At 35.3% G+C, this 12,416-nt stretch overlaps 1 protein-coding gene across 4 annotated transcripts in view; it reads right to left on the reverse strand.

Annotated features, from left to right (window-relative positions):
- The window catches only part of ATR (ATR serine/threonine kinase), a 100,329-nt gene that overhangs the window by 52,586 nt on the left and 35,327 nt on the right, over positions 1-12,416 (reverse strand). For all 4 annotated transcript variants that reach the window (XM_058730097.1, XM_058730098.1, XM_058730096.1 and 1 more), the window contains 5 exons: positions 10,889-11,032; positions 8,427-8,520; positions 7,603-7,728; positions 2,066-2,272; positions 580-693 (listed from right to left, as the gene is read on the reverse strand). In XM_058730097.1, coding sequence (XP_058586080.1) covers positions 580-693; positions 2,066-2,272; positions 7,603-7,728; positions 8,427-8,520; positions 10,889-11,032 — 685 coding nt within the window. The remainder of the gene's footprint in view (positions 1-579; positions 694-2,065; positions 2,273-7,602; positions 7,729-8,426; positions 8,521-10,888; positions 11,033-12,416) is intronic.

A 12,416-nucleotide genomic window follows, 5' to 3' on the forward strand; every position in this document is an offset into this window, starting at 1 on the left:
TAAATTCTGTGTTTGCTCTCAGACATATTTTAACCTCTAGATGTTTATATTATTGATATATTCACTCAAGTGCTCGCTGAAGCATTTCTCTCAAAAGCAAAACACTGAATACATCCTAAATGTGTTAAATAAATTTCTTAAATTTGTTAAATAAATTTCCATAATTTACCATAATTATGGTACATTCCATAAATACCATAATTATGGTACATCCATATTGAATATTAAGTCACTGGAAAGAATGAATTAGAGATATATGTACTGACATGGAAAATAACCCAAGACAGACTTTTGAACACAAAAGAAAATCAAGTTACAGAACATGAAGTAATATGATCTCTTTGTTTGGTGAAGACATATAGATTTGTTAAATAAATATATAGAAAATTTTCCAAAGTACCTATAATAATCTGTTAAGAGGGTACATTTCTGTACTGTGAAATTTTATCATGAACTTATGATAATTTTGAACTTTGATAATGAAAATGACAGTTTACAAAAATAAGTTTCCAAAGTATACATTTACAACTTATCAGAATTCAGTAATGTAAAACCAGTACTGACTATACACATTCTTACCTGAATGGCATAAGCAGCTGAATCTTGAGCCCGACTGTTATCGGCATACGCAAGGTAAGCTCTTGTAAGTTCCATCAATAATCCATAGGCAAAGTTTGAATCTTCTACTCCAGTCTCAATAAAAACAAGAAAAAAACAAAGGTAAGGTGTATCAATTTTTTACACTGTACCGTGCCTTATGTAATTAATTTAACTTAGTTACCTAAGTGAATTTAACTTAGAAAAGGAAAGGACATTAAGAGTCAAACTAAGTGTGGTACCAAGGCTAAAACATAATCTGTAGCCAAGAAGCCCAACCTAAGGCTGTTTAGGCTATTAATAAAGGGCATTTGAATCATTCATCTTTTGCAAAGCTCCAAGTTTCATTTTTTTGTTTTATTGTTGTTGTTGAAGATTTTATTTTTAAGTAATAGCTACACCCAATGTGAGCCTTGAACTAATGACCCCAAGATCAAGCGTTGCATTTTAATCCTTAAAAAGAAAACTGCAGGGGCACCTGGGTGGTTCAGTTGGTTGAGTGCCCAACTCTTGGTTTTGGCTCAAGTCATGATCCCAGGGTTAGGAGACTGAGCCCACAGTGGGCTCCACGCAAGCGTGAAGGCTGCACTTAAGGTTCTCTCCCTCTGTCGCTCTCCCCAGCTTGTGCGCGCTCTCTCTCAAGTAAGAAAACAACAAAAAACCCCAGAAAATTATATATAAAGCATTTCCTCAATTGCATTTTGTAGAAGCCCAGTCATTTGAGACACTCCAAGAAATAATTTTAACAAACCCTCCTCTTGGAGACTGACAGTGTGCATACTAAGTGATACAGATGCTCTGTTTGATTTGGTTTTAGAGGATTTCCCAAACTCATTTGACCATGGCAACTTTTTATACACTATTAGGACACCCTGGGAAATTAGTTTCCCATGAAAACACTTAGCAACAGTGTTGAAATTTTAATATCTAAATAATCAATTAGGTTTTAACTATTATCATTAGATTGGAAGCTTTTTTATTTATTCATTTTATTTATTTATTAATTTTTGAGAGAAAGAGTGCACGCACACAAGCAGAGTAGAGAGGCAGAGGGAGAGAGGGAGAGAGGGAAGGGGAGGGAGAGGGAGAGGGAGAGACAGAGAGAGGGAGAGAGAAGCCCAAGTAGGCTCCATACTCAGCGTGGAGCCCAATGTGGGCTTGATCCCATGACCCTGGGATCATGATCTGAGCTGAAATCAAGAGTAGGGCGCTCAACCAACCAGGCACCCCTAGGTTGGGAAGCTTTTTAAAAAGAACACAGCACACTAGTCTGGACTCCTACTTTATTACAGTTTTTGGCTCTAGATCTCTGTAATAGTATTAAGGAAAAAATTTAGAAGTTACCTAAATTGTCTAGTTTAGATCACGGTGCCACTAAGGATAACCTGAACAGTTCTTTGTAAATGAAATATAGAAATTTGAATAGGACAGAGAACTCTTCTTGTCATCCCAAATTACCATTACTTACCACAAATGTAAAATCTTTTCCTTGGCTTTCAGTTGTTGAGAAATCTAGTCGACCTGGATCTACTGCCCCCAATTCCCCTAAACATTCCCCACAGAGCAACCGAGCTTGAGAGTTTGCATCCTGGCAACCTTTCAAAAGCACCGTTACCAGCTGGGAGATAACAGGTTCCACTGTTTCACTATCTGTTGCATATTTTATCAGTTTTTCCTAAAAGTAGAAAGAAAATTGTACATAATTTTCACAAACTAGTATATTTTCCTAACTAGAAAGCTTAAAAATATTAAGGAATACCTGACATAAACACTGACAAAATTAAATTCCTGTATCTGCAGTATTTTCAGCTAGTTTTTGATGAGTTCACATAACATAGTTCACAACATATTCTGTAGGAACATTGTTTTAGAAATTTTTAATCCTTAATCCATTAAACAGTTACTATTATTATACTAGTATACAAAAATAAATAAGACACAGACTTATCCCAATGAGTTCACAGTCTAAGGGGAAAGTAGATGTGCAAATAAGTAATTAAAATACCATATGATATGTATAATAGCAAATACATTTAGAAGGAAAGGAAGCAATGAAGAAGATGAAAAAGAACTCAGAATAACTTTTCAAGGACAGTGGACAGATATTCACGTAAGTCAACAAGGAAGAGCTATTAGGTAAAACAAGAAGACTGAAAAGTATATTAAAAAACTAGGTAGAGAAGGACCAAAAATGGGGAAATGGTTCAGTGGTGGTGATAAAACAATATGTTGGTCCATGTAATCTTTTTTCATCAATCTCCTGAGGATGCTGAAAACCTGTTAAGTAAGAAGAGACTATTTTCAAGCCAATGGAAATTTACATACTGTACTCGTGTAACCACTTAGGAACTACTTCTTTTATAGTATTTTTTCTCTCGCAAAAGTAAAGCATACGTGAACATCTCAAACTTCATGTTGAAACTATGGTTCAAATTAGAGTAATCACTTCAAAAGAAAAATGAAAAGCCATTTTAACTCTTCCACAGTCTTCGGCAGTCTATCACTTAAATAACATTATAGGTTAATTCAGGCATAAATACCTGAAAAATGAGCTCATAATAAAAATAGCAAAACTAATATATGAAATTATAAACATTTACTCACTTGCTAAAACTAGAAAATATAAGGTCACTTTATTTGGCAGAGATAAATGCAGTTCAATGTAATACATGTTATGAAACACTAAATGAAAAGTAAAATACACTTATCTCCTATGTACTTAAAAATGTTTTCACTTCACTTTTAGGTTAAATTGATTTTTATTTTTCAGCAAAGATACTGAATTCCAAAAGAGTTTTAAAAATGAATGTGTGTTCACTGCCTCTATTTAAAAATGCTTTTTGAAATAAGCCATACAGAGAAAGACAGATACCATATGGTTTCACTCTTATGTGGATCCTGAGAAATTTTAACAGAAACCCATGGGAGAGGGGAAGGAAAAAAAAAAAAAAAAAAAGAGGTTAGAGTGGAAGAGAGTCAAAGCATAAGAGACTCTTAAAAACTGAGAACAAACTGAGGGTTGATGGGGGGTGGGAGGGAGGGGAGGGTGGGTGATGGGTATTGAGGAGGGCACCTTTTGGGATGAGCACTGGGTGTTGTATGGAAACCAATTTGACAATAAACTTCATATAATGAAAAATAAATAAATAAATAAATAAAAATAAAAATGCTTTTTAACATTCAGACCCAATTTTATCATTTTCCAAATGCCTAATGAGTTGTTAAAAGAAATCTGTTTGCTCTATTTGAAATACCATTTTTATCATATCCTAAATGTCCATTTACATAAAGGTCTACATTTGAACTTTCTATTCTTTCCCCCTGGTGTGTTTATTCATGCACCAGAATCATATTGTATTAACTATAGAGGCTGTAGAGTATGTTAATGTCTGGTAGAGATACTAAACCCTCATGGTTACTTTTTCCCCTCAGAGTTTTCTTAGCTATTTTTCTGTTGATTTTCCCATATAAGCATTGGTATGAACTTTAGTTTTTCTAAATTTTTTTTAATGTCTATGTATTTTTAAGAGACAGAGAGCACAATCAGGGGAGGGGCAGAAGACAAAGAGAGATACGGAATCTGAAGTAGGCTCCAGGCTCTGAGCTGTCAGCACAGAGCCCAATGTGGGGCTTGAACCCATGAACTATGAGATTATGACCTGAGCTGAAGTCAGATGCTTAACCGAGTGACCCAGCTGGGCACCCCTAGTCTGAACTTTTCTAGTTAACAAAAACAAGCAACTTGTTGGCATTCTTTTGGGATAGCATTAAATTTATAAATTAATCTAGAGAGAACTGAAATCTTTGTAATATTGAGTCAACCTAACAGATAAATAAGGGATAGTTTCCATTTGCTTAAACCTACTACCTTTTTGTGTCTTTCAGGGTTTTTCTTTATTGGTTTATCCATTTCTCATTATGCTTATTACTAAGCATATTATCTTTTTCTGTTACTATTTTAAACTGGGTCTTCCAACAAATCTTCCACCTAGTTATTGCTTATTATATAAAAGTTATTTTTTATATGTTGATTTTATATCCTACCTTACTGAATTAGCTTTCTCATCTGAGTAGTTTTATTGATAATTCCCTATAGTTTTTCAACTATAATAGCATATCATCTGCCCAACATATGTCCTTCTGGGATTTTACCACAGACTATCACTTCAACCTGAGTACCATCAGTGATCAGAAAGATCTTAGATGGTTGTTCAGTTTTATCTATAGTCTGATTTTTCTAACATAGAAGAAAAAATTCCCTGCTATCCACTGACCTTAGGTATCCTTTATATCCCTCAAAAACGGATTCTTCCTTACAAGAAAGAAGCATAAACTGTCATTTCTTTAATGTCAATGACCCTCTGGGGGCTACCCATTAAAACAAGGCTTTTGCAGGGGCGCCTGTGTGGCTCAGTTGGTTGAGTAACTGACTTCAGCTCAGGTCATGATCACAGTTCATGGGTTCAAGCCCCACATCGGGCTCTGTGCTGATGGCTCAGAGCTTGGAGCCTGCTTTGGATTCTGTGTCTCCTTCTCTCTCTGCCCCTCCCCTGCTCATGCTGTGTCTCTCTCTCTCAAAAATAAACAAACATTAAAATAAATAAAAAAATAAATTTAGAACAAAGCTTTTTCAGGGTCAGTCCATCAAAAAGGTCAAGTATAGAAGGCTACAGCAGCCATCCTATCAACTGTCATACCATCTTTTATGGTTTCCTTTTTCATTACATTATACCCAATTGTTTGTTTAGCCAGTTTTACCACAATTTTAGCTCTATTTATTTAAAGCACCTCCTTTCAACATATTCCTGAAGTATCTTTTCCTCTCCCTCTGGTTAAGAACTGAACTTTTATAAGAATATCTTTTGCATTTGCTCTCTCATGGACTCTCACAGCATCTATTACAAAGACTCTTTGACTTCGAACCCTGTTTTCTTATATCAGTTTCTTGTTCAGGTATTGCTACAGGTTCAGCCATCCTCTAGAGCTGCAATGTCCAATATGATAGCCACCATCCGCATGAGGCTATTTAAATTTAAACTAAGAAAAATTAAATAAAATTAAATACCTAGTTCCTTATCATACACTTTAAGTGCTCAGGAGAGCCACATGTGGCTAGCAGCTATAACTGGACAGTGCAGATACAGAACATTTCCATCCTCATAGAAAATTCTTTTGGATAGCACTATTCTAGAACTTATCTGAATTGCTTTCAACACTGATGTTACTTTCTTGTCATAGGTGGGGGGAAAAAACCCACTTCCTTCTCTCTTTTTTTGTAGGTGTTTTAGGCCAGTGGGGATATGGCTACAAAGACATGTATCTCTGGATTCCTTCCCTTATTTTCTTATCTTCGCTGGTTCCTCCAAGCCATTATCTTTAGTTTTCTTACTAACCTAAAGTAAATTTATCCAGCTATAAATTGATTCTAAACTAAATTAACCTGTACTTAAAAATACCCAATAACAATCTATGGACATTACATCTTACTCACACTACTTTATGTGACCTTCAAGGCTCTTGTAAGTACATTTACGTTCTTACTATGCCTAGCTAATCTATTAGCACTGGGGCTTTACATTGAAGGAAGGCTTGTTAGGGTATTACCACGTGTGATTTTTGTTTTGTGACACAGGTGGAAAAGTTGGGCAGCTGTGGCTTTTCCCTAAGAATATAAGCAATTTCCTTAAGTTCTCAGATTTAGTCATTTACATCTAAGAAGTGATAATCCATACAAAGTTTCCTAATATTTGACCAGGACCATGTCATCCACTTAGAAACAACCTAAACTAGGAAACCTCTAGGCCAAGAGGAGAAATCCTCTGCTATTCATAAATCCCTATATAAAATAAAAAGCTAAAAGCCCTTTAAATTACCTGAAACCCAGGTAGAGGTTTGGGGCAAGGTGTAAGCACAGAGTAGTTTTGATGAAGTAAGTGCAGGGCAGGGAATGAAGTAATTACACGCCCTGTAATTGGCAATGTGGATTCAGTTAGGCGAGTATAAAACCTACATTCAAGGAGATTCAAGGCTCCTCACCTATGGTAGGACCATTTCCACATAAGCTGCTACCCACATTGGTCACACAAGTTCACTGACCCAGAAGTCAGAAAGAGAGAAAGAGAGAGAGAGAGAGAGAGAGAGAAAAGGAGAGCATGAGTGGGATAGGGGCAGAGAGAGAGGGAGACACAGAATCTGAAGTGGGCTCTAGGCTCTGAGCTGTCAGCACAGAGTCTGACATGGGGCTCGAACTCACAAACCATGAGATCATGACCTGAGTCAAAGTTGGACACTGAACTGACAGAACCACCCAGGCAGCCCACCATCACGTATATCTTTCGTCCTAAGTAACTTAAATGCTTCCTTTTATCATGAAAACAAACATAACCTGGTTTAATCCCCTAACTCATGAGAGTGTTAGGCTTTCACATCTTATAAACTCTTGATATGCAAAAATGAGTACCTCAGTTAATTTTTGTCTATTTTATAGCGTTACAGTGATCTAGTACTTTAAACACCAGTTCTCACGGTCATCAAGGTTAGAGCCAATCTACGGTATGTTGCCCAAGAAAAGAATAAACTTCACTGGCATCATAAAAGAGTAAACTTAAAAATTTAGTTTCTTTAAAACAAGAAGTTAATTCAGTCAAATGTAAAATGGCAAAATTACTGAGATTTTATATGACAAATATCTATAGGAAATTATATGAGAAGACACACGAACTGCTGCTATTGTGTACACACACACTCTTACTCAGGAAGATGCAGTAACCAAAAGACAACTGTCAAATTATGACCCTTCAAAACAACAACAAAAAACTCTGCAAATCCCCAGTATTCAACCTCAAAAGGGATCTCATGGATTAGTAATTCTAAGATCTGATAATCTTGGTAAAATAAGAATTACTTCTTTCATTGAATCTACTGAAACTCAAGCAAATATGCCAACCTGTCATCTTTTCTTTGAGCTTCCTACATTTCTATAGCTTTTTAATTATTTTAGTATACCTGATTTTTATACAAAGTTTCCTTCAAGCTCGTAAGAGCATGAATACGAACATCTACATTTTCATGTTGAATTGCTCTCATGGATAGTTGAAGAGTTGTCTGAAGATCAGTACTCTCAGAGGTCTCCTATATAAAGAACAAAGAGATACACCTTATCAGTTAATGACTTCAAAAACCACAATTTCATGCCATGACAATTTCATACCATAGTTTGTAGCACAACATAACTAGAATCCTCCCACAGCTTTTCAGGGCATGAAGCTATGGCAGCTTCTTCTTTGGGGGACTGTAAGTAGGGACATAGTAATCTGGGAAGTAAGGGCACAAGTACTGTATTATTTGCTTTCTATGTAAAAATCTATGTAATCCAGGGGCGCCTGGGTGGCGCAGTCGGTTAAGCGTCCGACTTCAGCCAGGTCACGATCTCGCGGTCCGTGGGTTCGAGCCCCGCGTCAGGCTCTGGGCTGATGGCTCGGAGCCTGGAGCCTGTTTCCGATTCTGTGTCTCCCTCTCTCTCTGCCCCTCCCCCGTTCATGCTCTGTCTCTCTCTGTCCCAAAAATAAAATAAAAAAAAATGTTGAAAAAAATTTAAAAAAAAAAAAAAAATCTATGTAATCCAATAACGTCTTTGACCTAAATACTGAAATTCCCTTCTAAAAAAAGTATCATAGCTGTGATAGGATTATCTAATCATAAAAATAGCCATTGGAATATGACTATATTATTCCTAGATGTGATTCTACAGAACCTCTGTTCAATGTATTGGAATTTGGGAACAATTTTGTATCAATGATGCCCTAAGACATAAATTAAAAATTAAATACCTTTCTGTATTCCTGTAGAACTGCTTTTATCTTTTTTAATTCTGGATGATCAGGTAAAAAATATATTTCATGAAGAAAATCTTGCACAGCATCCCTAATAGTTAATTGGAAAACAAAAAAATTATATGCAAAGAGTATGAATAGTAAAAAAAATAAAGCCGAGGTTGAAACTATAGCCAATTTAAGTCACACTGAAAAGTGCTAGTGGGGGTGCCTGGCTGGCTCAGTCAGTAGGGTATGTGACTCTTGATCTTGGGGTCATGAGTTCAAGCCCCAGTAAGGGTGTGTGTGTAGAGATTACTTAAAAATAAAACAAAAAAATCTTTAAAAAAAAAAGTGCTAGTGGATTAGTGATGTGCAAAATATTCTTCCTAACCATGTCTAGTGGTTAATAGTGGCAAATAATCAAATCTAAGAAAATCACCCTGTTGTAGTAGGTTATGTTGGTGGTCCAAAATAAACTCTACTTCTTCATAGTCACTTCCTCTTCAATTTAGGCTAGCTGTGTGACTTGCTTTAACAAACAAAATGTGGCAAAATAAACGCTGTGCCAACTTAAGGCCGATGTGTTAAAAAGGTTTGGCAACTTCTGGTTTGGTGCCCATCGGAGACCTAAGTCACCATATAAGGTCACCAGCATGGACAAGCTACATGAAAAAAGAGAGGCTCCAAGAGTACATGGAAAGAGACAGAAACTCAGTCAAGTCTACCTGCTGGCTGACTGCAGCCACACCAGTGACTACTGGCAAGACCAACCAAAGAATCTATTGCTGAACCCAGTCCAGATTGCAAAATTATGAGTAAATAAAAATGCTTGTCACTTTAAGACACTTGATCTTAGAGCAGTTCACAGTGCAGCAATAGATAGCCAAACCCAACCTTAAAACACAAATTCTCATAAAGAATTTGAAAAAAACATATAAATCTTATTGAGGCTACAATTTTTAATTTGCATCAAATATAATACTCTAATCTATCTGAATCCCAATAATAGATTTCTAAATTCTAGTCTTCATTCACTTATGCCACAAATACATATCAAGTAACTATCATATGCCACTATGTGCTGGACACTAGTGATATAACAATAAAGGAAGCTGAAAAAAATTTCTTTATTCAGGGAGCTTAAGGTGTTCTAACTAGCACGAAATGAAGGAGAGATTTTTTTTTTTAATTTTTTTTTTTTTTTAACATTTTATTTTATTTTTGAGACACAGAGAGACAGAGTATGAACAGGGGAGGGGCAGAAAGAGAGGGAGACACAGAATCTGAAATGGGCTCCAGGCTCTGAGCTGTCAGCACAGAGCCCGACGCAGGGCTTGAACTCACGGACCGTGAGATCATGACCCGAGCCGAAGTCGGACGCTTAACCGACTGAGCCACCCAGGCGCCCCAAGGAGAGATTTTTTTATATGAAAAGGTAGAGAAATAACTGCTGCATAATAAAAAGCACTGATACACTATTTATATAATAATCCAAAAGTATTTGAAAGGTGATCTACATCAGTGTTTATGTTGTTCTATCATACTCAAAATATCAAAAGCACTTTATTGAAAAAATCCCTACATTAATCTTTTCTTCTATACCTTTTCCCTGCTTAAAATGATTAATGGGAATAGCAGTAGCATGTGTGTGGGTGGGTAAGCAGGTAAATAAGTAATACTTAAACCCTTTTCAGAAACAAAAAACTACAACATGTAACAGTAAATGCAAACACAGAAACAACTTCAAAATGCATACAAACAAATTCTAGGCTAAATTAGCAGCTGGTTTGAAATACAAAAATGGGAGTAATGTACGTTCTTCATACAGGTAAGCTACAGCACAGTCTGTTTTGGAAAATCTTGAGAAAAGGTTTTAAGAAATAAGATGTGACCAGATTTTGGAAAGCCTTGAACATCAAGATAAGCAATTTGAAATTCATCAATTAGTAAGTGGGAGAATCACAAAATGTCTCCATATGCTGGAATAAATTGATAAAAGAGATGTTTTTAAATATGAACAATATGAAGAAATGGGATAAAAGCCTAAAGGAAGGGAGGCTGGTTAAGAGACTAATGCAATGAAGTAATAAGAGTTTCAACTAAGGAAAGTTATAGAAAGTAGGGGAACATTCCTCTTAACCTTTTTCATATTCAACTTTTAAGCATGAGAGGAAAGGTAAATTTAGCCTCACTTCTTTCAAAACTGATGAAAATAATTTTGACTTGTTGATCTACTAATGTTTTAAATACTATAATGAATCAATGTCACAACTGAAATAGTATCAGTTCGATATGCACTGACTTAACGCATGTCAATTTTTTTTTAAAGCGTGTCAATTATTTTTGTCTGATGGACTCTCAATTAAAAAGAATGTGACCAATTCCACATTACCAGTAGCAATCCTAATATCCTGAGACATAAATATACAGTAATAAAAGTTGTAATCTTTACTATTAATTTCTATTACAATAAATACCTGTTTTCAATTATGAGGTAGTGAAATATAGCTGCAGTTTCTTTAGGCTGGATGTGTATGAGAGGCAACAAAGCTACTATCACATGACTGAGAAGGGAACCAAGATAAGCATGGTCCAGGCAACGAACAAAGCAATCCCAAGCTCTATGTGAAAAAATAAATAAAAGTTAAAAATCACATTATTTTTATTATTAGTAAATCTCCATCAATGAGTTATTAGCTGGGCAAACGATACATACAAATATTAAGATTACAAGGCAGCTGTAAAAATGGAATAAAGATCAGTACTATATATGCAAACAGTGATTTCTTTAATGCATCAAGTCAAAAAAGCAAGGTAAAAATAGTGCTTATAATATGCTCCCTTTTGGGGCAGGGTTCATAGAAAAATAAGGGTGTGAGTGTGTGTGCATTTGGTTTATACTTTTTTTTTTTTTTTATTTTTTTTATTTTTTAATATATGAAATTTACTGTCAAATTGGTTTCTGGTTTATACTTTTAAAAAGAGGAGAATTATACAAAAATTAAGAAAAATAGATACTTATGGTCAGAAATTAAAGCTAGATTCACAAATTTGAATTTCAGACAATGTTTATGTTTTACATGAATTTAAAGAGGGAAAAAAGCACTTCTAAAAATTTTAAACAAACTAAAACAACTAAACCTAACTTAATATCAAGTGGGTGGCATATGTACACAGAAGAGAACTGCTTCACATGACTTTAAAACGTATTATTCAGACTCTCCACCTCCAATAGGTACAGTCTTAAGGACAAAAGGACCTCTGAAAAAAACAAAAATCCATATGTAAGAAAGAAACAAACAAATAAAGGAAAAAAGGACCTTCAAAAAGCTTAAACTGCACTGAGTAGTCTGTTAGTAGTAACACTGAAATGATATTAAGTCAAATTAAATTAGAAATCCCATATGCCAAAATCTCCATGGCCTGAAAAAAGTGTGGGAAAGGGTCTTAAGGAGTGAATCTATTTTTAAAAGATATTTAAGGGGCCAAACAACCACATGTGTGACACATGCACCTTATTTGGATTCTTATTCAAACAAACCAACACCTTTGGGAAAACAATATTTGAGACATTTGGGGAAATCTAAATATGGACTGAGTTTTAGATGATATTAAGGAATTCCTATTAATTCTGCTAAGTGTAATAATTCACGATGGTTGTATTTTTTTTTTTTTTAATGCTTTACCCATTAGATACATCAGAGGTATTTCTAAGTACAGTGATTTGATACTGGGGTTCTCTTTAAATCATTCCAACTAACAATAGGTGGAGGTGGTCAGTTAAGTAAGATTAGTAATGTTGGTAACTGCTGAGGTTGGGAAATAGGTATGGAGGGGTTCATTATACTATTTCCCAGTATGTTAAAAGATTGCACACTAGTGTATCTTTAAAGAAGTAAACATATTCCCTTTCAATACAAGTATTCTTTCCATCTTTATTACTCACAGTCTGAATCCCTCAAAGAGATAAGAATTCAAGTTAGTGCTACTGGGAAATGCAAATAC

This window comes from Neofelis nebulosa, chromosome 5, assembly GCF_028018385.1.
Source record: "Neofelis nebulosa isolate mNeoNeb1 chromosome 5, mNeoNeb1.pri, whole genome shotgun sequence".
In the NCBI taxonomy this organism is placed as follows: Eukaryota; Metazoa; Chordata; class Mammalia; order Carnivora; family Felidae; genus Neofelis; species Neofelis nebulosa.